The 27,866-nt window shown below is 48.4% G+C and overlaps 1 protein-coding gene across 3 annotated transcripts in view; it reads left to right on the top strand.

The window, feature by feature from the left end:
• The window catches only part of grm7 (glutamate metabotropic receptor 7), a 144,224-nt gene that overhangs the window by 84,256 nt on the left and 32,102 nt on the right, over positions 1–27,866 (top strand). For all 3 annotated transcript variants that reach the window (XR_014874313.1, XM_085161394.1, XM_085161395.1), the window contains exons 3-6: positions 7,485–7,620; positions 9,242–9,396; positions 20,071–20,208; positions 26,619–26,819. Coding sequence is in view for 2 of the 3 variants with exons in the window: in XM_085161394.1 (XP_085017520.1) it covers positions 7,485–7,620; positions 9,242–9,396; positions 20,071–20,208; positions 26,619–26,819 (630 nt within the window). In the remaining variant the exon portion in view is untranslated. The remainder of the gene's footprint in view (positions 1–7,484; positions 7,621–9,241; positions 9,397–20,070; positions 20,209–26,618; positions 26,820–27,866) is intronic.

Raw genomic sequence — 27,866 nt, 5'->3', positions numbered from 1 at the left:
CTCATATTATCCGTCAGTTGTGTCTGTGAGCAGAAACAAAAGCTGGATCTGCTGAGCTGCAGACGGAGTTCGGATGAGCTGAGACTCAACCTGACACGAGTTTTTGTGGCGTGTGCATATTAGCTAACAACCTGTTAGTGCTCAGTCATTAACCAATGAGTTAACAGTTTCAGGAAGTGACATCATGGGAAGGTTAGGGTTAGGGTTAGGTTGGAAACAGCTGTGACCAATCACAGCTGTTGGAGGATTACGACGTACTCACAGCTTAAAGCCTAAGCTTTCATAATTTTGTTACCTGATTTTTGTTTCTGAGGAAAACTTTGATCCACATATGAGGACATTAGTTTCACAGTGGCAGTATAACGTCCTCGTGTGGATTCAGGCACTTGTAGAGCAAAATTGAGTATTTTGGTCTAAATAACCCAAAATGTGACGTCCACACATGTGGGCGGCAGGTCCTGGGAGGTTCAATGATCAGGCCTCATAGATACTAGAGGTGGGAATCACCATACATCCCACGATACGATATTATCACAATACTTAACGCACGATACGATATTATTGCAATTTTTAAAAATATTTTGCGATATTCAGATTCTGTACATAAAGGTAAACTTTATCAATATTCATTTATCTAATAACAAAGTCTCACACTCAGTCTTTCTCTCATTTCAGTTTGATTGTTGACAAACTGAACGGTTTGTATTACAGTCTAGTCCAACTTAACTGAATCAACCATCTGGTACAATTATAGCTATTCTGAACTATGCAGTTTATGAAAACTATGCAGCCCCTTCAGCAACTGAAGAATTTGAAAGTAAATGAAAACAAAATATAATTTTACATTAAATAAAAAAGTTTTAAACTTAATTAAAATAAAACATGTCTTAAATTAAAATAAGTAAACTGTCATGTTTATTAAACACATTTGGACAGTGAAGGAATGTCAGGATTCTTGCTCAGAAAAAGGATCAACATGCTCTGAAGTCAGAGCACAAAAACCTTTTTGTAACAAAGTATCCATTTCTGCTGTCCCTGTATCCATACATTATTAGCAAACAAAATATCACCATGCTACACAGTATCCATTTTTTCCCACCCCTAATAGATACGCTGAGGATCATCTGCATATCAGTGAACGTGTAAGCACAGGTGGGCATTTATGATGTAAAAAGCACTGATGATGGTTAATTGGTATTGATGATGTCATCCATCCACTTCACGGTCATGGGGGGAGGAGCCTATCCCAGCTGTCATAGTGTGAGAGGTGGGGCGCACCCTGGACAGTCGTTGCAGCGCCACCACATGGAGACAGGCAGCTTTCACACTTATGATGAGCCCGTCTCGTGTCCCAGCTCTTCACCAGCTGAGATCGGTGGCGTGTTTCAGCCGGCGTGTTCGAGGGTTTCTCCTTCATCTGCTGCTTCCTGTCAGACGCTAACTCAAAGCCACCATTGTCACACCTTCTTCCTGTGAGACATCAGAGTTTGGACGTGCTGTAAATCGTCACCAAACGCTGTGAGGTGCAGTATGCTAATGCGCCCGACCCGGGGTCGACCGCTGCCGCCGCTGCCTTGGCTAATAAGCTCTCTCTGAGCGTGCTCACGAACGCAGCACTTTGATATGCTGCCGTTGGCCGGAGTGGAAAACACCTCTGATGGTGATGAAAGCGTCTCAGCCTCTTTCTGATTCATCCTCTCGCAAAGCAAGCCGTTGCATCATGTTTCTGCACGCGTCTGCGTTTCTACGAGACTTTTTAATCACGTGGTTTCAAGGCCGAGGTCTGAGCTGTGTCAGCTGTGTGGCGTGATGACGGTCAGGAGCTGAGGGCCGCTGCAGGTCTGCTGAAGCTGTTGGGATCCATACTGGGCTGTTACAGTTTGGTTTCTATTGATTCGTTGTTGATTCAGTTCCTGCTATCAGGCAGCAGACTCGCAGTCATGTGACTCAACCAACAGAAGCGTCATGGCCGCAGCTCGCAATGACGCAGCGACGGTGACATCACCCGCTGACTTCGAGCGTTTTCAGGGTCTGACTGTCACTCACAAGTTCTTACCCAATGAGCATGCCCGGGATAGTCCTCTGTTGTAAGTGTTCGCAGAGGTCAGAGGTCAGAGACTCGTGTAGATTCAGCCGTCGCCATCTGGTGGCCTTCAGGTGCAAAGCCGTTTCTGCACTGGCTGCATTTTTCTGAACCAGGAGCTGCGTCCGTGTTTTTGACCATCAGTGGCTTCATTGTGTCTAAGTCAGTTTTGTTGCCATGGTTACAGGTTCAAAATGGCGGTGTCTTCACTGTCTAACAGCAGTGGGAAACATTTTCAGATTCACAGATCTTCACAGTAAACATGAAAACTGTCCTTCAGATTGGATCAGGTCGGCACAGAGTTCGTCCGTCCTCTTCCTCCGCCTCCTTGCTCGTCTCTTCCTGCTTCGCCGTGTTTCCACATCGCAGCGTCAGCTCGGCGGCGTTTGTGAGACTTTCTCGTCCTGAGTAGCGCCCAGCTTCCTCTCAAAGTCAGAGCTCTTTTTCTGTGTTTCCAGAGCGACATCAGAGGAAGTTTACAGATTAGCATCGTCTCTGCTCGCCGTCCCACGCCGGCCTTCGCTCCTCTGCCTCGCGTTTATTTGAAGTCTGGTTTCTTACCTTTTAGCTGGGAAGATAAAGGGTGGGCCGTGAGGTCAGGGGTCATCAGGGGAGCAGCGGTCCTGTTTGTGTGTGTGGTGCACTGACGGTGGCATTTACAGCTCCTACAAAGACATAAAAGTCTCCATCACACCTGACGTCCGAAGCCACTTCCTGCTTTTTTTAAACTGATGGTACGACAGATGGAGGAGCGGCTAATGAGCCGAGCTGACCCAGAGCCACCTGTTGATCAGGTGAGGAGCCCAAAGCCTCAGGTTCCTGTTTCATTTGCTTTAGACTCAAAAATAAAACATAAATTATTTCTAGAAATTAATAACTGATCACTAATTACCACAAGCAACACGCTGAGAGGAGGCGGGCTGGTCACATGATTACTGCTAATTAGCAGCTTAAGGTTAATCTACAGCTAGCTGCTGCTGCTCGAACATCCTCGACTGTTCGTCCTGATTTAACCTCCGGAGGCTTTGACAGGATGGGGCCCGTCCTCCTGACCCCGACAGACCGCATCTTTCTCTGGTGACTCTTTCAGGATTTGAAGGGACATTTTTCTGCTTTCAGCCACTTGAAACCTTTCCAGGGCAGCAGGAAGTCTCTGTAGTGTTTAAAATGTCACGTGACATCTGTGCAGCTGACATTCAGACATCAGGTTTGTCATCAGTTTGCCTGCTGCCGTGGTCATGCTGGGTCTGGACCGGTTTGTTGGGTTTATCAGTTTAAATCCGTCACCTCCGCACGCTGCTGCTGCTGCTGTGAGCGTGTGGAGGAGTTTCTGTGACGTCAGATTAAATCAGATGAAATTCTTCGATGATTAAACAGAAACACGGTTTCATGTCTAACCCTGTTTTTAAAAAGTCATGTAGCTGAAACCGCTGCGCCCGCGACAGAGCGCCGCGCTCCTCTGCAGAACTGAGAGCTGTGACGGCTGCGTGGAGTCGGCGCCTGAATACCAAACGCCAAATGTTTAATTCATTTGTTGAATAAAATGTGGAGCTGCGGCAGCTCTCCTCCTCCTCCTCCTCCTCCTCCTCCTCCGCTCGCTCCACGGCAGCAGCTGAATGTGAGATGAGGCGTCGAGGCCGGAGCTTCAAACAGACTCACGCTGCCTTCTTCTTTACCCTCGTCTTCATGAAGCCCAGAAGGATCGACACACACGACTGCTGAAGACTTCTGAGTAGAACTACTCGTATACACTGAAGTATTTATCTCCGTTAATTAAGGAAATAAAATCACAGTCATTGAAAAGTCAAAATTAAGGAAAAAATATATTTTCATAAAAATCAAAACAAAGTTTCAAAAAATTAAAGAAAAAAATGAATAAAAATTAGTAAAAAAAAAACAATTTACTGAGTCAAAATCAGTAACAATTAATTATTATTATTATTAATTATTAAAAGTGAAGACAAAAGTTTCACATCTGAGAAAAAAATTATTGAGAAAAAGTTAAAATATTATTGAGAAAAAATGTAAAAAAAAATGTCGAAGAATATTTTAACAATTATTAGAAAAAAATTAAAGAAAGCAAAAGAAAAAAATTCTTGAAAAAGGCAAAAATGTAAAATAATGAAGCTTCTTCTTGTGTGAAAGTGTTTACATGGCACCAAATCACAGCAGCAGTTTCCACAGTAACACAAGCAAATGACCGCTATGAGCGAGCACCAGGCAACAGTGGGAAGGAAAAACTCCCTTTTAACAGGAAGAAGCCTCCGGCACGTTGTGGAGAGCCCAACGTGTTTTGTATAGATGTGAGAGGACAGCGTCACTGAGAGCCGCCTGGATTTGCTCTAACATTTGTGCTCAGTCACAGATGAGCGACGTCTGTGAGCGACGTCTGTGACCCTGAGGTCACGCAGCCTCGGGCATGAGTCTCACCTGTGTGTCAGCTGCCAATCACAAAGCTCCAAAGGTGAGCCTAAGCTCCACTACGGCGCCTCCGAGCTGCACGCGAGCCAGCTCCCTGTATTTCTGAGTCGCCACACTCTGGATTTTAACGCTTCCTGGAATCCAGATGTTCTCGTGATGACATAACCTTCACAGCTTCGCTCAGGCAGTCAAACAAGTTCTCTAAGCCTGAGGTTAAACTCCGCCCACACATGGACACGTGGAAGCAGCCGTGATGAATACAGTAGCGTTGTTACACAGGACGCATGTTCAGGGGTTCGTCCTTCACGTGTCGTTCCTCGTTGTGTCTGCAGTCCCGTGTTTGTCTCCATCCGTCGTCCTCTGGGATCTTCTGTCTGCAGGACTCACCTGAAGTGTTCCAGCGTGAAACCGTGAAAGCTCACGCTGCTCTGCAGCTTCATGTTTGATTTGATAGTTTGTAATAAAAATATGGAGCACAAATAAAACTGAGCTCAGCAGTTTGAAGTGTTCGCCTGTGTGCGAGCGGCTGGACTCGACTTCATGGCGTGGCCTCGTGTTTTCCAGGATTCTCCTGTCATCTCTGAGCAATGAAGGAAGTTCGTGCACGCCGCGCCGGCCTCGGGTTTCATCAGGTACGACTCAGGTTAATGTCACGCTTGGAGATAATTAGGAGATGTCGGAAGTTCAGAGTTGAACGGTGGTTTTACAGTCAATGGTCACAGCTGACATCACATCTTTGTCTCATTCAGTCTCATCAACCCACCAATAGGAGCGCTCGGTGTCCGCTCCCTGTCTTCTTCTTTTGTGCTGGTTTTTGAGCAGACAGCTGTTTCTGTATGAAAGACGGGCGTACCCTCTGTGATGTCATACACTCGAGACTCTCATCGCCATTTTGATTCTTGAAGCCGGACGGGCCAAGAAGTGGATACACCTGTAAGCCCACAGGACTCCTATTGGCTGGTGGTTTCTCATTCACTAACCAATGAGCATGCAACGCTCTGTTCTGAGGGAGACGATGACAAAAGCTGTGTCCCAAAACGTCGGCTGCATCCTTCGGAGGACCCGGCCTTCGCGGTCTACGTGGGCCGGGTCCTTCAAAGACCGAGAAGGCCGGAAGTGCGAGGCTGTGAAATGTGACGGTCCAGCCTTCAGATCTGCGTCACCGCTGTGTGGGTGGAGTTTAATAAACTCGCCGTCTGCTCCTTGCTGTCTAAAATATAACAGGACACTGGAGGAAACTCTCGACCGTCTCACACGTCTGTTTAATCAGTTTCCTGTTTGACGTTTATTCAGCTGTGTGAAAACCACCCGAGGGATTAATAAAGTTTTATTTTATCTAATAATCTAATGACTTTAATCTCAGCCAAACCGATTTACTCCGGAACAAATAAAACACTGAAAAAAGGCAAACAATTACATTTGTAAGTTATCTGAGTGACTTATATCATGTTTAACCTGAGTAGTGAAAGAGAGGGGGTCTGAAAACGATGAAGCCGGGAGTCCGCTGCTCTCGCCGGCTGGAGTGACCATTGAACCCCCCCGGCGAGCTATCGAGCTGGTGGGTAACAGACGTCTCCAAAAACGATGTCTTGATAAGCCGAGCAGATATTTTTAATGTACACAGCTACTTTCTCGCCTTAAAATATGTTAAAAGTTTATTTTGTGACCCAGAAAGAATAATAAGAGTAATTTTAAAACTTAGTAGCGGCCGCCATTGTTGGCAGCTGAAATTTGGCTGGGCCGCGCTATGAATTCTGGGATATGGTGGGCCACGAAGGACACACTCCGACCCATCCTTCAAATTCGGGGAAATGAAGGACGCATTTGTCGGCCGCGAATTGGGACAGCCTTCGGCGCCTTGCTGTGACGTAATCGGCCTTCAAATGCGGCCTCCGGAGGATGCAGCCGACGTTTTGGGACACAGCTAGAATGTTTCATTCAGCATGTCTATCCTAACCCAACCAATCACAGCAGATGGCCCCGCCCCTCCCTGAGCCTGGTTCTGCTGGAGGTTTCTTCCTGTTAAAAGGGAGTTTTTCCTTCCCACTGTCGCCAAAGTGCTGCTCATAGGGGTCATATGATTGTTGGGTCAACCTAACAATATAAAGCACCTTGAGGCGACTGTTGTTGTGATTTGGTGCTGTATGAATAAAGTTTTATTGAATTGAATTGCGTATGACCTGAAACCACCTGAGCCTACAAACAGGAAGTCTCCCACAGACTTCTATAGGACCAGAAAGCTTTGTCAGCAGCAGGTATCGCCCCCTGGTGGCTATCAAAGGAAATGCAGGTGTGAGGTCACTGAATGTGACTATAACTAACATCAGACAAACTACTGAAGGGAAAGTAAATATTTTCATTGTTTAATGTTAAATTATTGCCAGTGTGGTGAACGTGTCACATGTTTTCTTACAAAGCTGTTAAAGCTGATTATTGATGACTCCCGGTGGTCACAGTGACGAGGTTATCCCTGATTTATTTACCTGTGAGATCACATCAGTACTGAACACCTGCATCTCGTCTCAGCTGATGAAATGCTGCTAATGAGCGACTGTCATTAGTTTCGTGGCTCGCTCTGCTGCTCGGTCGCTCAGCTGAGCTGAAACGGTGGAACAAACGTGAGATCTGAAGCTTTCCTGGCGGCGTGGCGAGGAGAAGAAGAGCCGCGGCTGAGCGTTTCTCTGTCAGTGACATTTATTGAAGGCAGCCTGCAGCTCTGACACTGTTAAGGCGACTGTGCGCGGAGATGTCGGCGGTTTCGTGAAATGTCAGGAGAGCAGAGTCCTCCTTCTTCTTCTGCACTTTCGTCCTCTCAGACTTTAACCTTTAGGACGAGCTCGGGGCCAAACCTCTAACAACGCTGTTTCTGAAAGGTTAAAGCCATTGCCGATAAAACGGATAAATTATACTTTTTAAGGCCGCTGCAGTTCAGGAAGCTGATGACTCTGATTTAATTGTGCCCTTTGTTTTGTCTGCTCAGGTGGAATCTGCATCGCTCAGTCCCTGAAGATCCCTCACGACCACAAACCCTCCGACTTCGATAAAATCATCCGCCAGCTGCTGGACACTCGGTACGCCAGGGCGGTCATCCTGTTCGCCTCCGATGAAGACATCAGGTAATGACCCTGCTGAGGTAACGTAAAAGTTAAACACGTGACCCGAATCATCGTCTTCACCTCAGGATGACGTCAGGACTGATGTGTTAGTGTCAGCAACACGCTTTTATTTGCTGTATTTAATGTATTCAGATGGATTTTTATTGGATGCTCATCAGGACTCTTCCAGTCATGCCGGTACCCTCCATCCACTGAGAGGAAGTAAAAATGTTTGGGATAATGACATAGCTGGCGATTTTTTGTTTTTATGGGCCGATCGATTTTTTATTTTTTTTTGGAAGGGTATAAATAATGAAAGGTGTTGGATTGGCCAATTGGTCATGATCGACTCTGGGCTGGACCAATTACAGCCGAGGAGGTCGGCTGCACCCTCCCCCTTGTTTAGCAATCTTATAGGCCATCCATCGGCTCTTTGTTACTTCGGAAACATGGCTTAAACAATTTCCACGACGTAATCCGATAACAACCGATCTCTTTACCCGTCGGCTTCCCGTGGCTGTCATGCAACAGGTGTTGTGCCAAAAACTGTTTCCAGTGTTTGCGTGTATTTTTTATGTGTAATATCTATGTTGGTAAATAGACTTCGGTGAACAGCGTTTACAAAGGGGCTATATATGGAATTAAAAAATTATCTGTTTTTTCAAGTATCTTTACAACTCTGTGTTATTGTACTTACATTATAACCAATCCGCTCCTTTATCCCCACTTTAAATATTTTTACAGAACTATTGTAATATTTGAGCCATTTCTGCTGTCCAACTACTTCTTACAAAAGACATTTTTAATGTTAATTAGACTTTTTTTTAACGGCATAAATAAAGGTTATATAAAAGTCACTGCCAAAGACTGATTGCGGCTTCTACCTTGTTACACTAATGTTGTTTGTAGCTCAATATGACTTTGTGTCATCCATGAGGGATGCATTTGACATATGTTTCACATATTATAGCCCAACAAGTTACTTATAGCAATTTAAATACCAGAAATCACTTTTTGGCGCAACACCGGCTATTGCAGTTAATAATACAACAGTTTCTTGCCATTTTTTGTGTTTCTTTTTATCGCTGTGTAACTGAGTTCAATTGAAAGCCTGCCTGCACTAGTACCGCTTGCCACAAGTTCCCAGAATCCTTTGCTGTTTTACCCCTGAATGACGTCACATTTTTGGTGGGCCGGTCTCTAGTCAAAATGCCCGGGCCGATTTTTTGTCCCAGTCCAGCCCTGGATAATGAGCACGACCCTGAGGGAGGAGATCCTGGCGTGACCCGGGACACGCTGGAGAGGTTACGTCTCTCGGCTGGTTTGGGAACGCCTCGGTGTTCCTCGATGAGCTGGCTGAGGAAAACTTGACATCAGTCAGACACTCTGGGAAAGTTGGGATCTGCAGACTTCCTGCGTTTCCGTCTTCACTCGCTCTCTGACTCAGCGTCTCCGTTGATCAGTCGCTCAGACGGAGCTCGTAGTCTTCAGCAGCTTTAGGAAGCCTGAACTAATCAGAGAAGGTCGTGTAGATGCAGCGTGTTGGGGCAGGTTCGGCTCTTTAGTGACCCTGTTGGTCCAGGACATGAACCTCTGCTGATGTGGAAGCTAAAGTGTGGGCGGGGTCTGCTTTCTCACACAGGGGCGTCCTGAACGCCAGTAAGCGAGCGGACCAAGTGGGTCATTTCCTGTGGATCGGCTCCGACAGCTGGGGCGCCAAAAACAGTCCCATCCAGCACCTGGAGGACGCCGCGGTGGGAGCCATCACCATCCTGCCGAAGAGGGCCACCATCAGCGGTAAGTCCCTCGCCGCTTATGGTTTCACGTTGCTCGTCTTTATGAGAATATGTGAGTTTATCAGCTCGCTGCTACATGAAGGAAACGAGAACTTGGTTTTCTGTCCTCGCCGCTCGCTCTTTTCCTCCACGTCTTCCTGAATAAGCAGAACTTCAGAAAACTCAATCGCGTCGGGAACGCTCGCCGTCTCGCATTTCTGGGTTTGCAGTGACACCAGATTGCTCAGGACTCTTTTTTCTTCTGTCAGCGCTGCAAAAATCTCACCGCTTTACTAAAGACCGCTGCTGCTCTTACTTCCTGTCAGATCTTAATGTGACGAATAAAGTTTCACTGCGGCGTGAAAACGTTCTCTGTAATGATTTTAAAGACGACCAACGCGTTAATGCAGAGCTGCAGGGTCCAAAGACGTTCAGACAAAATATGAAACTGATCAGCTGTTCTTTTAGAGAAAGTTTCACATGTGTTGGCATAAAAATGATTCCACTTCCTGTTTCCTCTGATGTCACAGTGATGATCTTCCCGTTTTAAGCCCAATAAAGTCGCCGTCTGCAGGAGTCGGCTGAGGCTGAGTTACTCTGTTTGTTTAATTCTGTCAGTTTGAGACGCTGATAAAAAGTCTCAGGTTTGAAAAGTCGAGTTCGTGTGCAGATGAAACTCTGCTGATGGACACGCCGCTCACAGCTGACCTTAAAAACCTTATTCAAGGACGCCGTTTGCTTTTACAGTTTGATAAATTAAAGCTGAATAAAACCTTTAAGCAGTTTGTGTGATATAATAAATGTCACTGAGTCAAAACTAAAACATGTTTGTGTGACTCGCAGGTCACAAAGCGAACTTATTTTGAAAATCCCGACCTCTTCCTGTGTGCCAGAGTGTTTTTCTGAACTCTCTTCAGAGGTGTGACACGCAGAGAAGCGCCGCCATCGTAACGACGCTGAAACCGCAGATCAGAGGAAACGTAACGAGACCGCGGCGCTGATGACAGCGTTTAGATTACAGCGCGTCGTAACTACAGACGGCGGCGAGCGCGGCTGTCGTGTCAAACAAAGATGGTGACGGGGATACACGGCGGCGGGTTGTTGTGCCACTTCAACGCTCTGACTTCAAATAAAGTCTGAGCTCTTTGTTCTTTTGTTCTCGCTGCACTAATACTTCTGTCAGGAAGCAGCCGCGGCGGTGTTTCTGCTCGCGTAACGTCGCTCTGACCTTTTTTCTGCTGCCAAACACGAGCCGGGCAGACTCGGGCTGTCACCTCGGATCAGACGGGAGGTGCTGCACTCATAAATTCTGTGCTCTGATGACTGATTTATGGAAATGGAGGTTTTCTGAGCATAAAGGCGCTCGCAGAGAGCACTGCAGCGTAACGAGGGGCGGGGCGAGTCAGGTTTAAGGGCATCAGACCCATTACACCAGAGGGCACGCCGCGAGGAGCAGGAAGAGACGGGTGATGGGGAGAAATGTAGCTTTATGATGAGAGTCAGAGCCAGATTAACCTTAACTCTGAGGATGACTCAGCGCCAATAACACTTAAAACTCTGAAGATTACGACTCTCAAAGTCCTTCTACAAGTCGCAGAGCTGGCCTCGTTGTTATGCTGCGACATTAACATGCAGGCCAGCGTGCATGCATGCACGGTGACGTGTTTACCCTCTCCGGGTCATCCGGGACTCCGTCAGAGTCGGTCCTTTTATAAGGGCTCACGCTGCAGACAGGAAGTCGGGCACTGAGGTCCCGGCAGGGCGTCGAGGTGCAGAGCTCTCGGAGCAGCCAGGCGGCAGAGGGCGCACGCTTCACTGACCTCTTGTCTTTGTTTTTTGCGGATGATTCAATCCTGGTTTCATCGAGCACTGACCTCCAACTCAGCTGAGGCGGCGCTCTCGGCTGGAAAAGGCTGGTTTCTGGGTCAGCGATGAGTTTCTGCCTCAAGTGGAAGAGTCCACGTGTCTGAGGGTCGGGAACAGATGGACTGTTGTCGTCTGATCCCACCTGCACACTGGTGAGCGTCGGCTTACTGATCGGCACGCCTACCCTCACCCGTGGCCCGTGAATAATGCCTCAGTGTGAGGAGTCACTCAGCGGGAGTTTAGAGTAGATGCTGCTCCCTGCAGTGAAGGAGACGGCTGCAGGGAGATGCAGGAGGTGCTGAGGAGAGGGAGGTCTGGCGTCTCAGTTGGACGCGTTGACGCTGCTTCAGGTCCAGCTGCACAGACGTGTAGATCACGGCGTCGCTGCCCGTCTGTCCTCGTCTCTGCGCTCAGTGAACAGCTGATCGCTGAGGCTCATCCAGGTGGAACAAACACATCTGTGAGCGACTGAAACATTTAAGAAACGGCGTGCTCGTTCCTGTTCCTGCGCTCTGATAGGTTACGTCTGCAGGCTTCTGTCCGACTTATAGACTCGTCCAGACGAATGCGTGCAGTGACAGCAGCCGTCCTCATTTATGCAGACATCGCTTTGCTGCACGCTCTCCCTCTGCGGCCTTGCCTGTCACACCGGCTGATATCGCCTACACGTTAAAGACACCGAGGCTGATTATGAATAAATCAAGACCTCGTTTCAAATCTGCAGCGAAGTCTGTGTTTCAGGAGGTCAGAGAAAATAAATGCAGCTATTTTCATGTAAAACGCGGCGCTGCGAGCCTGAACGCAGCCCTGCTTACTGTGCCCGATAATTGCTGAGACTGAACCCAAGAGAGGAAGCGAGACGGGGGGGGGATGTGGAGAAGAAAGGGTTTTAGGGAAAACACGTGGGGAACAAAGGCGAAGCAGAAGAAGAGAAAGTTGAAGATGAGGTAGAATTAAGCTGCAGGCTGTGAAGTTTCCCTCGTGACAGACGATGCCTGCTGAGTCTGCAGCCTCCAGCCGCGATGAATCCACTTCCCAAACTCAGCTACAGCTTCTAATCCACAAATCGGAGAATTTTAATGTCACACTTGTGCAAAACTGGCAAAGCCGCCGAGTCTGTTCACCAAACACCTGCAGGTGACGCAGTCAGTGTTTCCCACCTGAACAGGTAACGTTCAGTTCTTCAACCAATCAATCAAAGCTTTATTCGCCACATGCAGGTTGCCCTGCAGTGAAATGGGACCCCCCCAGACCTTACACACACAACACAGACATTACATCGGGTTACAAGTCGGAGATCGGTAGCGTTACAGAAAAACACTGAAATGTACACTACAATGGGAAAGTACAAGAGGAAAAAAGAGACCTCTACTCATGCTGTGCTTCCATCGTAGGACAGCACGAGAACAGGAGACAAAAAATCTCCTCTGCACAAAAAGCACATAAATGTCCACAGCACAACTTTGTGAAAAACATGACAAGCCACAGGATTGGGTGGGGGGTGAGGAGTAATCCGAAGCCAACCCAGGTGGCCTTGTATGGAATGGGAAGGAACAGACTAAACACAATTGCTGTGAACTGAAAATTGGGCCTGTTTGCCTCCAGACGTCACTTGAATGTCTGGATCTCAGCAGGGAGACGGAGTCATGGAAACTTCAGGAAGTCACTGAGCCGAGAAGGCATGAAAGCCTTCAGGGTCCACCGGAGACCGCTACCGTCTCAGAGTCCGCTCAGTTTTGTCCCAAGGATGTCTGAGTGTGCAGACGGGACAGAAGGTCGACTCTCACGGTCACGTTGCTGATAACCTGGAAACTCCTCAGATCTGAACGTGAGGCAGGAGTCAGCAGCGAGCAACTTTTAGCTGAAACGTGAGGACCAGTCAGTCACATCCTGGAAAACACACCTTCAGAGGGACGGTTGTCGAGGTAACAGAGATGGATTTCTTGAATGAGTTAAATGTGATGCAGCCGCCTTCAAATCGCTTTCTCTCTTTAATGTAGTGAAATCTAAATTGTGGAAGGCGGAGCTGCAACAAACAAATGAGCTTTTGTTTAATAATTTGAATTTGCATTCACGCCGCGGCGAGCTCTCGCTGATTGGAGACCACAGTACACAGTGAAGCGAGCCCACGGTGCTGTGACAATAACACAGGACTACATGAAGAGCAAGTGTGCAAAAACTGCAAAAAACAAAGACGGTGCAACAGAAACATGCAGCAATGAGTTGGGTTGCAGCAGAACTGAGAACCCGACAGCAGCACTGACAAGAGCAGAAATAACTCATGTGCATGCTTAAAGTTATTATATCCATATTAAGTGATCAGAGTGACTCCACTGCACGCTGTTGAGATTCAGCAGGAACTATAATGTGAGTGGGTTGAAGCCAGGACAGCACAGCCTGGCTCTGTGGGGGCTGGTCCCACTGTGGCTGCGCTGCCTCCGTGTCTGCTTCCTGGACTCAGCGTCAGCGGGATGCTCTCTGGCAGCCCGTCACGGCCGATTCCCTCGGCTTTGCTCGCAGACGAAACACTAATCTGACAAACGGCAAAGAGATGGGAGGAGGAGACGTTTAGCCGCTGACACTGATCAGGCTAAGCATCCTTTCTCCTGCTTCACACCAACGTTCGTCTCTCAGACCGCCTACACCCACCACACCACCCGCCCGCTGCATTTAGAGAAAACATCCACCTTTTGAATGAAACGAATATCACATTATTATCTCTGTTGCACGTGGATATTCATGTGCTAACACGTGCTGCTCATCATAATTTCGTCCCAGCAACGCTGAAATGAAAGTCAGTTCAGCTGCTACTTTGTTTTCCTGGATGTGATGGGAGCAGCGGTCAAGCTTAGAGTGATGTGAAGTGGCAGCTTCCCACCGAGGATGTGGAGACCAGGCCGTGTCTCGCAGTCAGGCTGTAATTGTCCCAACCCACAAATCCACCTGCTTCATGGAGGATTTGGTGGATGGAGCCTCTTGTTGTTGAAAGCAGCTCCGCCGACGCCTGCAGCCATGCGCTCTGCCCTCCACCTCTCACGCCGCTGCTTTCCTTTCACATTAAGGATTAGTCTTATCTTAAATAAGGGCATTAAACTACTTTTTCCAATAGTTTTTCCCACTCGAGGCGCGGCTAAGTAAGGGCGCTAATTGTCCTTTCTCTGTTTTGGCTGCGACTCAAGCCGCTGGCGCCCTGTTTTCATTCTGCCCATTAGAGCTGGAGCCCGGCTGCAGAGGGAGCTGTGACCCCACGTGGCCTCGGCTTGTTTGTCTTCTTTGTGCTTTCTGGATGATTTTGTGCGCTAACAGCACACTTGTTGTTGTTCGTGTGAGATTACAGAAAGCTCACAGAAGACTGAGCCCCGAGAAGACATGCACGCCGCTGCAGGGAGGCGTGCGCGTCAGCACCGAGCCTCTGCAGAGCACCACACGCTGACGTCGTTTAACGCCACAGACACACAAAGACAAAGATGTTTCAGCTGAGAGGATTTTGTGAGCTGAGCCCGAAGTACACAGCGTCAGAATCCCAGCTTCTGATTGGTCAGTGAGCTTGGGCTCAGAGGCGACGGGGTTTGAACTTCCTGTTCTGTTTTTCTGAATATGGATTTTTACTTCTCTGCATCCCTTTATCTCAGAGTTTGTTCCCTCTGGCTTCACTTCCTGTTTTATTGTGAAGTTTCGATCTTTATGTGATTGTTTTTCTCTGGTTTTGCGTCTTGCGGTGTTTTGCTGCCCTCAGCAGCGTCTGACAGGCGCCATTAACTGCTGTGTTTGTAGTTATTGTCTCAGGTCCTTCATCGTTTGGGGGGTTGGGCTTGTTTCCCAGCATCTCTCTTCCCTCCTGTTAGATCCCGTTGAATCCTGACACGTGTCTAATTCCCCCACAGGACCTGGTTTCCTTGCAGCGCCGCGGCTGCAGAGACGTCTCTGAGTTTTCTGATCTTTTTCTTTCTTCATGCGTCAGGTTTTGATTCTCTTTTCAGGCCTTGATCCAAACTCCAAAATCTGTGTATTTCAATCAATCAATCAAAATTTATTTATATAGCACATTTAAAAACAACAGTTTTGATCAAAGTGCTTCACAAATTAAAAAATAAAATAAGACAAATACAACGCAAGACGAGACAAACATAGAAACCAACCAAATGATAATCAAACTATCTTACCTCAAAGCCAGAGTAAAAAGATGGGTCTTTAAACGAGATTTAAAAGACTGAACAGTTTCAGAAGAGCGAATGACAATAGAGAGGTTGTTCCACAGTCTAGGAGCTACAATAGCAAAGGTCGCCTCTGGTTTTCAACCTAGACTTAGGCTGCATTAAGAGCATCTGGTTAGAAGATCTTAGTGCTTTTATAGGATTATACAAATGAAGAAGATCTGTTAAATAGCTAGGGGCAGTGTTATTTAAGATTTTATAAGTGAATAAAAGAATTTTAAAATCAATGTGAAATTTCACAGGGAGCCAGTGTAACTTGGTTAAAACTGGAGTCATATGGTCATGCATTCTGGCGCCCGATAAAAGACGTGCAGCAGCGTTCTGTACTAATTGCAACCGGTGAAGAGAGGAGTGGGGGAGGCCTAAATAGAGGGAGTTACAATAGTCCAGTCTAGAGGTAATGAATGCATGAATAAGCTTTTCAAGGTCCTTGGGGGAGAGGAAAGGCTTAACTTTAGAAATTTGACGTAGTTGATAGAAACTGGATTTAACCACAGTAGATACTTGTTTCTCTAATTTGAAAGAGCTATCCAGGAGTACCCCAAGGTCTCTTACAACGTTGGAGAGGTAGCTAGCAAGTGGGCCAAGGGTAACAGTTAGTTGGTTCAATGGAATATGGCTGTCAAAGACAATAACTTCAGTTTTACTGTCATTCAATTTTAGAGAGTTTTGAGATAGCCAGGTTCTCACATCATGAAGACAATTAAACAATGTATGCAATGGATCTGTGACATTCAAACTCAAAGGGAAATAAATTTGAATGTCATCGGCATAACAATGGAAAGAAATATTATATCTTTGGAAAATAGATCCCAAGGGCAACATGTACAGAGAGAATAGCATAGGGCCCAAAACAGACCCCTGGGGCACACCACAGAGTATTTGAGGTTAAAAGCAAATAATTTCTCTACTTAATTATGAAGTCAGTGTTAGTCTGTATTGGTTTCTGCTTTGCTTTTATGTCCCTGTTTTATTTTGAAGGTTACTTCCTGTGTGGAGTTCTGTTTGAGTTCGTCCTCTCTTGCTCTTTGATTGACTTCACCGTAGCTTTGTCTTCCTCATTTATTTTTACACCTGATCAGCTTCTTTAGTTTCAGTCTGAACTTTCCCCATAAAGACGACGTTTCGTGACCTCGCTGTACCCGGTGAAGCTCCGGGTCCGAGCTTCTCGTTTAAACATGAAGCAGCGCTGAAACACCAAAGCTGCAGTTCCTCTAATGTCCACTTGGGCTCCAGAAGTCTCACCTGACTCACCTTTTAGGTGAGCTGCAGGTTTTGGAGCTTGGTTTTTCAGATCTGAGAGTTTTGCTGCTGTTTTACCTGCACAGGTGCCTTTAGCCCGAACGTTACTCCGTCGTACCAGGAGAAGAATCCAGGTAACAAACGCCGGCGTGTCTGCCGCAGGCTGCTTCACATCGTTCGATAAAATTATCCAAAAAGTCCAAAACTCAGGAAAGAAACGCTGACCTGCAGCTGTTTACCGAGTGCACGGCACAAATGAGCTCCTGCAGTTTCTCATACATTTAAATGAGCTTCAGCCGGACCCCTGTGTGCAGCAGCGCCCCCTGGTGTGTGGAGACCTCCGCCTGCAGCATGTGTACGGGCTGCTCATTAACCCGCTCTCAGGCCGTGTTGGAGAACTGCTGAGCAAACTGATGTTAAAATATGGCATAAATGTGCATGTGTTAGCTGCTCGCTGCGCTCCTCGTTCTTTCCAGTTTCCACAAACAAACTCCCAGAAAACATCTGCTCGACCTGCCGCGCACACGAGGCAGGCGTGGCGAGGGAGAAAGTCTGAGTGTAATGATGCGTTTGAGGGAGCATCTATCTGATTTTTCCTTTGATTTCATATCAGCGTCTCTGTTAAAGCGACGAGTGCTGCTTTGTTTCAAAAACAAAACGAGCCGTAAAAAAGGAAAAAGCAGCGGGACTCAGTCACGCCGTCTGACCCCAGAGTCTCGTCTGGCAGCGGCTGACACGCCAGCGACTGTAAATCAGTGGGATGACGCGTCACGCGGTCGGACACGCCGCACATCGAGCTGTCAGTGAAGTCTGTGACCCAGAAAATCTGAACAAGAGCAACAACAACAAATCTCTGAAGCGTCTCCCCGTGTGTCCGACACCGCGGTGCTGCTGTCAGGCTGACGGACTGCAGCAAACATCTCTCCTCTCTCCAGTAAATCCCGCCTCCAGCAGCTCCTCATTTCCTGTTTTGCTTCTCAGTTTCTTATTTGAAGCACAAACTTCTGAATCCTTTCTGTTTACATTCATTATTCATCGTTTCAACAATGGAAAAGCAGACTTCTTGAAATAGACGGCACAGCTGTCCCTCTGCAGCTCGCAGAGACTCCAAGTGCCTGTCAGTCAGACACCCCGAGAGTCGCCATCACGGCTGTCCTACTTTGAGCTTCCAGGCTCAAAGCTTCAGTCGCAGCGAGGAGAAATCCTCCATCCATCACAGTGTGCAGACTTCAAGCAATTTCACTGACTGATGCTGCAGAGCTGCAGAGCTGCAGAGAGCGCGTCCACATCCAGGCCCACGGGAGAAAAACTCGCTTTCCTGGACGCTCTGTGCAGGCACGCTCGTGTTCGGCGACCCCTAGTGGCCAAACATATGAAACCAAAACGTACAACTGATCCCAGAGAGCCGAGCTGCGATCACCTGGCTCAGGTGTGTTTACTCTCGTTATCTGCCGAAAGAGTCACATGATGAACCACGAACTGCTGCAGTCATGCAGAAACGTGTGGAGCAGGCATGGGGCAGATATGGTGTCACGGTGCGTTCACGCCGAACGCGACGACGCGACCAGAGCTTCAGGTTGTCAATGGAGGAGCGCGACGAAGCGAAACTTCAGAAGCAGATTTGCGTCGCGAAAACGCTTTTCTGCCTGATCCGCGCGACCAAGTAGCGCGACTGACACGTTTGAAGCGCGAAGTAAAACACGCGCTGCAGTTTTTGTGTTGCATTTTGTGCATTTGCGCTTATCGCGTCTACCGCTCGAGTTGGAAAAATCTGAACTCCAGCGTCAAGTCAACCAATCAGGAGCCTGGTGACGTGATGCTCTGACCTAGTTCAAAGGGGCGGGTCCAGCCAAAGCCCTTCATTCTTGCAGTCAGTAGTTTTCTGACGAGGCAGCAGCTTCTCCCCGAGGCTCTTCCACTGTAAGCTCTGTAAATACTTATATCAGAACCAAAACAAGCAAAAACAACAAACGCTCCCAGTTCAGTCCCCACAGTCACACGAGCGCCCCCCGCTCTGCTGACTCACAGCCCGCCTCGCAGACCTGCAGAGGTCGCGACCCTAATCCCAGGCTGTCAGGAATTATTACAATGAATGCGTCATCTGCCAAGGACGTCTGAGCGGTACGAGTGACGGACGGCGAGCACGGAGTGAAGGCGGCTCTTATTGGAAGCAGGAGATGATTAAGTGCACTTTAGATAAAGGACTCGTCTCCTTATGACTCTGTTTCCGGTGATTGTCGGGCTGTGAGCGGTGGAGACGAAGCCATCAGCAGAGAGCATGCATGCGTCACAGGAGACACCAGCTTGTCTGCAAACACGCAGCAGCTGTTCACTCAGTCAGGAAACTAAAAACACGGGTGCTAAAAAAAAGCTTTGCCTTCAAAGTAAGTGTTGCACCTTTTGAAATGTATTGTTGAAGCATCGATGAGCTTTTACTTTGAAGGTGCCTGTATATGCGTTACCCCGCTTCTCCACCGCTTGGCTCACGCTAGCGATGGTTAGCGACAAGTCGCCGTCTTCGGTGCACGTGGTCAGTGCCACGCCCTCTCAGCCTCCAGGAGCGCTGGAGTGCACTCTGCACCACGTTGTGTTGTTGTGTGTTGTTGTTGTGTGTTGTTGTGCGCTCTCATCGGGAGAATTCGAGCAGCAGATGCACAAACAGCTCGCACGCATGGATGATAAATGTGCTGCCAGCTTCCTGTCACAGCACCTGTTGGGACGTCAGGTGGTTGTTATTCGGATTATTTCGTCAGTCTATGAATAAAATTTTGTTTTTGACCCGTTTCTTGTTTTCCAGTGATAATCTCTTAATTTGCTTATGCGATTAGAAACCTACACACCAGCCTCCTCGGCTCTCGGGCCTTTGTGATTCGTGCAAAGGTTACACGGTTGGAGCTATTTCTGGTGATCCGCAGCTCCGTTTCTATTCATCCCGGTGGAATTCCCTTTCCTGCCAGGAATGTTATTACCATATGTGAGGGTTTTGTTGTTGCTGCGGTCTTGGCGTGTGTTCGGGCAGCGTTACACAACGTTGTGAGCTCTTTAAACTGGCAGGAAGTTCTGTAAAGAATCTTTGACGGGTACTTTCTTTATCTACATTCGCTCCATCCTGAGCTGTCGAGTTGTTCCGGTTGTTTTCCTCGACGGCAGCAGAATGAAGTGTTTCCTGAAGAACTCCCCTCTGACAGCACTTTAGATGGATTACATAAAGGCCTGATTAAAATGCAGCACAGATGAGCAGATAAACACTCACATACATTAGGAAACACGTCCTGTTTGCTCCGAGTCTTTGTGCTCGAGCGCTCCGGGCTGTCGCCGCCTAATGAATCAACCTCTCTGTTTTGTTTTCCGACCTGCTGCCGGATGTCTTTCAGGGTTCGATGCCTACTTCACTTCGCGGACTCTGGAGAACAACAGGAGGAACGTGTGGTTTGCCGAGTACTGGGAGGAGAACTTCAACTGCAAACTGATGAGCTCCTCCAAGAAGGACGAGAGCAGCAGGAAGTGCACAGGTGAGCGCTGGCGCCGTTTGTTTACTGCAGGTGTGTGTGGATACAGAATAAATCAAGCCACGCCCACCTGGAATGAAGCCGCAACAGGTGGAGAGCAGCGAGTCTCCATTACTCGTTTGTTTGTTGGAGGCTCCATTTTCACTTCTTCTGTGCTTTATATTCTCGCACGTTTCTGTGCGACAGCAGGTCTGGACCTTCATCCGTCACCGCGCGGTCACAGATACTGGGTTTAGCTACCCGCTGATTTTTATTTCTAACACCGTGTACAATTGTTGTGAAAATGTCTCGGGGGGGTTCGGAGACTCGCCCACTCGTTTTACAAAGCTCCCACGTGGGGTCATCCCACCACGTGTCTGATTTTAGAACAGAAAGCACGACTAATGAAGCCGCCGCAGATCTGAGAGTTACTCCTCGTTCTGTGTCCCGGCTCTGGGTGGAGGAACTGCAGCAGAGCGTGGCTGATGGAGCTTCGAGGTGAAGCTGGAGAATCAGCCTCACTCAGCAGATCATCAGAGTATCCGAGTCCTTCACGGGACAGGCAGCGAACGTTCCTGGGTTTGTGTTATTTTCCACAGATCTGATTGGTCAGTAGGTGGTTATTTCATAGCTGGCAATCTCTGGAAGGTTAGGTCATGCTTGTTTTGGAACGTTAAGGCCGGCATTCCCACGGCGTTTCCACGGCATTTCCACGGCATTTCCACGGCATTCCCACGGCGTTCCGACGGCGTTTCCACGGCGTTCCCACAGCGTTCCAACGGCGTTTTCACGGCGTACCCACGGCGTTTCCACGGCGTACCCACAGCGTTTCCACAGCGTTCCCACAGCGTTCCGACGGCGTTCCCACAGCGTTCCCACAGCGTACCCACGGCGTTTCCACGGCGTACCCACAGCGTTTCCACAGCGTTCCGACGGCGTTTCCACGGCGTTCCCACAGCGTTCCAACGGCGTTTCCACGGCGTACCCACGGCGTTTCCACGGCGTACCCACAGCGTTTCCACAGCGTTCCCACAGCGTTCCAACGGCGTTCCAATGGCATTTCCACGGCGTACCCACAGCGTTCCCACGGCGTTCCCGCGGCGTTCCCACGGCGTTCCCGCGGCGTTCCCACAGCATTCCAACGGTGTTCCAACGGTGTTCCAACGGCGTTCCAACGGCGTTCCAACGGCGTTCCCACGGCGTACGGGGCTCCGGAATGCTGCTGAGTCTGGTTCTTTACCAGCCCGGTGTGCTGGAGGCTCTGTGGTCAGACCTGTAAGCCTCCTGCTGTTGTTCCACTGGTTGTGTTTGCGACGCTCGTGCTTGATTTCTTTAATCGGCTTCTTTTATTCTGTGATGATTTTTAATCATATTTACACAGAAATTCGCTCACAAACGTTTCATCAGTTATTTGTTTGGGCCTTAAAGCCAAAAGTAAAAACAGAGATGTGATGAACTTCACATCCAGGTAAACGTCTCGCCGAATCTGTGTTTGACGCAGAAATGAAAACACAACAAACACATCGAGCCGTCACGATTACAGCCGCCACTCTGACCCACGCCGCTCCGTCATAACCAGCTCCGACACTTTCAGCTCCTCCTGCATATCATTCAGGAAACGGCAGGTTTAAAAACGCTTTCCCTCGCGCGACTCTGAGAGCGACGGTCCGTTCACACGTGTAAACACAGACGTCACAGAGACCCGCAGCAGATACAGCACAGCCCCTCACACCTGTGCAGGTGCAAACACACTGCAGTCTGATGAAGCGTGGAGCATGTGCACGCACACATTTATACGTGTGAGGATGTTGGAATAAGGAAGGATGGTGACTGCATGAGGACCTGGCACTATATACATGTAGCACATAGATTTGGAGAGTTCAAGTAAACAGTATGTAGGGCTCACTTTGGCCCAGGTGAGGTGGCGGCGTGAGGTGGCGGCGTGGCTGTCTGTGGAGACGTCCGGTGGTTGTGGCGTTCATGAGGGTAAAGGTGTGCAGAGAGGCGGGGCGATGCGGTAGATGAAAGCAGGAGTAAGACGAGTGGAGTGAAGAGTCCCACCGACATCAAGGCTAACGCTGCGTATCTCGGGAACAGCGTGGGCGTGTCTCGCTACGGGGCCGTGCCGTGATTGGACTCCTTAATCTGATGAACTCTGTCGCTGCTCATCGACTCGTAGCTTTTCTCTGGGGAAGCTTTGCTGCGTCTGCAATACTAACCAGCACCTCAGGAGCCGCTCTGGACCGCGATCGATAACGCCTCGCCGACAGTGACCTGGTATGATGGTGCGAACAGGCCCTGAACGCTAATGAACCCGTTCTATTAGGCGTATTGATCGCAGCCTCGGGAGAACACATTATCCTGTCTGACTTACTTTTCTTCCCCTCTCCGCCTCGTTGCGTTCCTGTTTCATTTCCCGCTCTGCTCGGCTGATATTTGAAGAACGACACAAACACTCACAGACGAACGTTCACTTAATCTGCTGCTCGCCGCCACGCTGACTCACGCACGCGCTCAGATCAGCTCCAGAACCGAACCTCCGCTCGCAGGCAGGGACCGCCTCCCGGCCGAGACCATCCACTCCTGTCACATGACTCAGACAGGAACACCAACACGGGAGCGTCACTTCCTGTATGTGACCACGTCAGGACGAGCTGCGTGTGTGTGTGTGTGTGTGTCTGTGTGTGTGTGTGAGTCTGTGTGTGTGTGTGAGTGTGTGTGTGAGTCTGTGTGTGTGTCTGTGTGTGTGAGTCTGTGTGTGTGTGTGTGTGTGAGTGTGTGTGTGTGTGTGAGTCTGTGTGTGTGTGTGTGAGTGTGTGTGTCTGTGTGTGTGTGTGTGAGTGTGTGTGTGTGTGTGTGTGTGTGTGTCTGTGTGTGTGAGTCTGTGTGTGTGTGTGTGTGTGTGTCTGTGTGTGTCTGTGTGTGGGAGTCTGTGTGTGTGTCTGTGTGTGTGTGTGAGTGTGTGTGTGTCTGTGTGTGTCTGTGTGTGTCTGTGTGTGGGAGTCTGTGTATGTGTCTGTGTGTGTGTGAGTCTGTGTGTGTGTGAGTCTGTGTGTGTGTGTGAGTGTGTGAGTGTGTCTGTGTGTGTGTGTGAGTCTGTGTGTGTGTCTGTGTGTGTGTGTGAGTCTGTGTTTGTGTGTGTGTGTGAGTGTGTGAGTGTGTGTGTGAGTGTGTGTGTGTGTGTGTGTGTGAGTCTGTGTGTGTGTGTGTGTGTGTGTCTGTGTGTGTGAGTCTGTGTGTGTGTGTCTGTGTGTGTGTGTGTGTGTGAGTCTGTGTGTGTGTGTGTCTGTGTGTGTGTGTGTGTGTGTGTGTGTGTGTGTGTGTGAGTCTGTGTGTGTGTGTGTGTGTGTCTGTGTGTGTGTGTGTGTGAGTCTGTGTGTGTGTGTGTCTGTGTGTGTGTGTGTGTGTGTGTGTGTGTGGAAATGAGTCATGTTCGTCCATGAGAGGATACTTTGCCGTTTAATTTGTTCATCTTGAGGTCAAATTTACGGAGCGGGATTCCAGGAATCCAGGACAAACATGGCAGTGCTCCAGGTTATAGTCTGCACCCATCAGATCCACGGAGACCTGAATCTGTTGTAAATGAAGTTTCCAATCATTTCCTCGTCAGCTTTAATTATTTGATCTCAGAGCAAAAGTCGAAGTTCTGATCATTTTGACTTTTTACCTTCATGTTGTAGAATTAAACTTTTATTTATCTCGTTTCTTTAGTCTCATTTAAAATGTTTTTTTTTTTCATTTTTATTGTCCATAATTTTTTGCTGTATTACAAAATGAAGTTTTAATAATTCGCATTGGTAATTAATCATATTGACTCTTTTGTCTTTTTAACTTGCATACAGTCATTTTATGTCCCACATTAAATAAATCAAAAGTTTATTACAGCGCGAGAAAAACATTAAACTCTGAAGTTATTGTGTAAAAAAACTCAGTCCTCTATTTTTCCTCTTTCATAAAAATTAATTTTTTACTAAAAATTGAATAATTTTTTCTCCTCATAACTTTCCAGCATTGCAGAAATATAAGAATTATTGAGGTTTTTTATCGAGAGGAAATTTAATCTTGGAGGTTTTTCCTCATTTATTTATTTAAAAACAGGATATTTTCACCCATAATTTTAAACTGTGTGTTGCTTTATTATGTTATAAATATTGCAGTGAGATACAGAAGCACAGGGCAGCCGAGCTGAGCTGCAGAAGTGCTCGTTGACTGTGAAATCTCTCCTTTAATGACACATTGGCTGTTTTCGTCTTTCACTGATGTCTTCTTAAAACTGAGATGATGCACAGCAGGACGCTTCCTCCTGGGAACAAGTTTTTTTAAGTGCCTCCAAACAGGGTGTTACTACCACAACTAGGGCAATTATTTGTGTTATTAACCCACTTACTCAAACTGCAGGGAGGCGAATTACAGAGCGTGAAAATGAATGTGACATCTGCTTCATATGATTTCATCCTGAGGTCACAGAGCTCCTTTGGATGAGGAGGATTCTTCTCTTTTAGAAATGACAGTCCGACTTTAGATCAGAACTCAGCTGTGCTGCTTTTAGTACAGGCAGTGAGAAACGAATACAGACGCTGGACTTTCCCACCTTCACTACAGACAGTGAACTAACCACTGACGCTGGACTTTGCCACTTTCACTACAGACAGTGAACTAACCACCGACGCTGGACTTCCCCACTTTCACTACAGACAGTGAACTATCCACAGACACTGGACTTTCCCACCTTCACTACAGACAGTGAACTAACCACAGACACTGGACTTTCCCACTTTCACTACAGACAGTGAACTAACCACAGACACTGGACTTTCCCACGTTCACTACAGACAGTGAACTAACCACAGACACTGGACTTTCCCACGTTCACTACAGACAGTGAACTAACCAAAGACCTGACTTTCCCACTTTCACTACAGACAGTGAACTAACCACAGACACTGGACTTTCCCACTTTCACTACAGACAGAGAACTAACCACAGACACTGGACTTTCCCACGTTCACTACAGACAGTGAACTAACCACAGACCTGACTTTCCCACTTTCACTACAGACAGTGAACTAACCACAGACACTGGACTTTCCCACTTTCACTACAGACAGTGAACTAACCACAGACCCGACTTTCCCCTGTTACAGATGTTTGGTTTTGTCAGGCATCTGTTCAGGGTGCAGGTGCATCATGGGTACTGTAGGCGCCTCTCTGGCTCTAATTTTCTTCTTTGAATGGTTTTTGGGGTGAAATGTGGAGCCTGTCGTATGTTTTGGCGTCGCTCTTGTCTCGGACAGCTCCTGAATGGCTCTCTCTCATTAACAGCCTCCGTGTTGTGTTCAGGGACTCCTGCGGCACTAACAGGTGGTTGAAGGCTAACGGCCCGGGGTGAGGACAGCTGCAGGATAACATTGTGCCGGCGGTGCCTCTGAAGGCTGCCGTGCAGATAAGATTGTGCCAGCAGCTCCGGGGTGTGAGGTGGTCCAGAGAGGGACTCCTGTTTATGAGATAACATTGAGCTTGTGTCCCTTTGCCTCTGGCAGATAAATATGGAGGGTTGGAGAGGCGGGGCCTCGGGAGGGTTTAAGAGCAGAGATAGGACGACGCCGTCAGTCTCTGCCTGTGACCACATTATCTGGAAGCCGTGCTATTCGCTGCCGTACGTCTGCCTTCTGGCCATCCTGGGCCTCGCCACCTCTTCCTGAACAGCACAAAGACAGAAGTACAAAGACCGCTGCTCCCGAGCTCCTCGCTGGTCAGCTGACGGAGCCGAGCGCTCTAAGTCGCTCTAAGTCGCTCTGGGTCGCTCTGGGCTGAGACCAAAGATCTGAGCTCCTCAAACAGAGAGAAAAGCACGAAGACAGACGAGCTCAGGACGGAGAGGCCTCAAAGACAAAGACACGTCCTTTAAACGCGGAGCCAAAGTTTTTCCTTCGCTGGCTGATTAAACTGAGCTTCCTTCCTGTCATCACAGCAGAGGGAGCGACTGCAGTCACAGTGCTGCCTGTTGGAGGCGTTATGAAAGAGCGTGATCGATGAACATTATTAATACTGACTCAGCCGTGCTCACGGCGCAGCTCCTCACCCACCATCCTCACCCACCATCCTCACCCACCATCCTCACCCACCATCCTCACCCTCAAAGTCCTGCAGTTAACCCACTGTGGTGTATGTTTGCCTCCCTGTGCCATCACACACACACACATGTTTGTCTTTGCTAAACTCACCTCTGCTCACTCACTGCAGGTGAAGGTCACAGTGCGTGTGTGTGTGTGTGTGTGTGTGTGTGTGTGTGTGTGTGTGTGTGTGTGTGTGTGTGTGAAACTGCTCATTCATATGTTGTGTAATCGTGTCACCTTCAGCAAAAAACCCAGCGAGCGTCAGCAGCTTCCTGTGTGACCTCTGTGTGACCTCTGTGTGACCTCTGTGTCCTTCAGGTCAGGAGCGCATCGGCATCGACTCAAAGTACGAGCAGGAGGGGAAGGTGCAGTTCGTCATCGACGCCGTGTACGCCATGGCCCACGCGCTCCACAACATGCAGCGTGACATGTGTCCCGAGAACTCCGGCATCTGCCCCGAGATGGAGATCGCCGGGGGCAAGAAACTGCTCAAGTACATCCGCAGCGTCAGCTTCAACGGTGAGTGGGCCGATGGCCGCGTCCTTCTGCGGCCCATAAAGCTGCTCGCGCCCTGAGCTCGAGGCCAGAAACACGCTGCTGGTTATAAACGGCTCGTAAACTTCTGTTTTTATCCTCGTCGTAAAATCACGTCTCACAGCGACTCGAACCCGAACACGCATTAATGCTGACCGTGCACGCGGGCGAGAGCGGTCAGTGTGTGCGTGTGTGTCTGTGTGTGTGTGCTGTCCATGGTCCTGAATTTCAGGCTTTGAATCTCTAAAAACAAAGAGTTTGACGTGCAGTTGTGTAGAAGTTGTAGTTGTGTAGAAGTTGTAGTTGTGTAGAAGTTGCTGTCTGAAAACAGACAAAGCACTAACCTGCAGTTCCTCTGACATCCAGCAGGGGCAGCAGTGAGTCAGTCCCCATAGACTCCCATGTTAAAATAACCATAACAGCCTGATACACAACCTGCTCGGTCTCTGCAGATAATTTAAAGTCTGCATTGTTAGGGGCGTGGCCTCTGTGACTGACAGGTGGATGAGGACACAGGCGGCTAGGTGTCCTCATCGAGTAGGCGAGTAGGTGGAGCCTTTTGGAGCATGTTTAATGACCTCATCTTCACAGAAGACACAGACGTGTGTGCAGACACAAACACGCAACATTTGCCTTCAAAGTAAAGTCGTGCCTAACAACTCCAACCAACACGTGTCAAAAGCTTTTATTTTGAAGGTGAATGTCCTTCATTACGTCACTCTTCCAGCTTCCTCCAGTTAGTGAGCGTTTCCATGGCAACTACAGGCGGCCACAGCAATGTGGAAGCCACCGAAGCGATCACAAGGTCACACCTGCTGACAGTCTGCACCTACACCCGGCCTCCAGCCGCTCTGGGAACACGTGTCTCCCACAGCGACCAGTTTTGGAGCTGCTGCGAGTTACTCACGCTTCCTGTTTTTCCTCCATCTGTTCCGTCTGCGTTTGTTTTGACTGTCAGTGGCTCCACACGCCCTGATTATCAGCACACAACACCTTCTGTGTGGGCCAGCCCAGAATCACACACTGTTACTA

Source organism: Neolamprologus multifasciatus, chromosome 5, assembly GCF_963576455.1.
Source record: "Neolamprologus multifasciatus chromosome 5, fNeoMul1.2, whole genome shotgun sequence".
Lineage (NCBI taxonomy): Eukaryota > Metazoa > Chordata > Actinopteri > Cichliformes > Cichlidae > Neolamprologus > Neolamprologus multifasciatus.
This window is presented reverse-complemented; position numbering and strand designations above follow the sequence as displayed.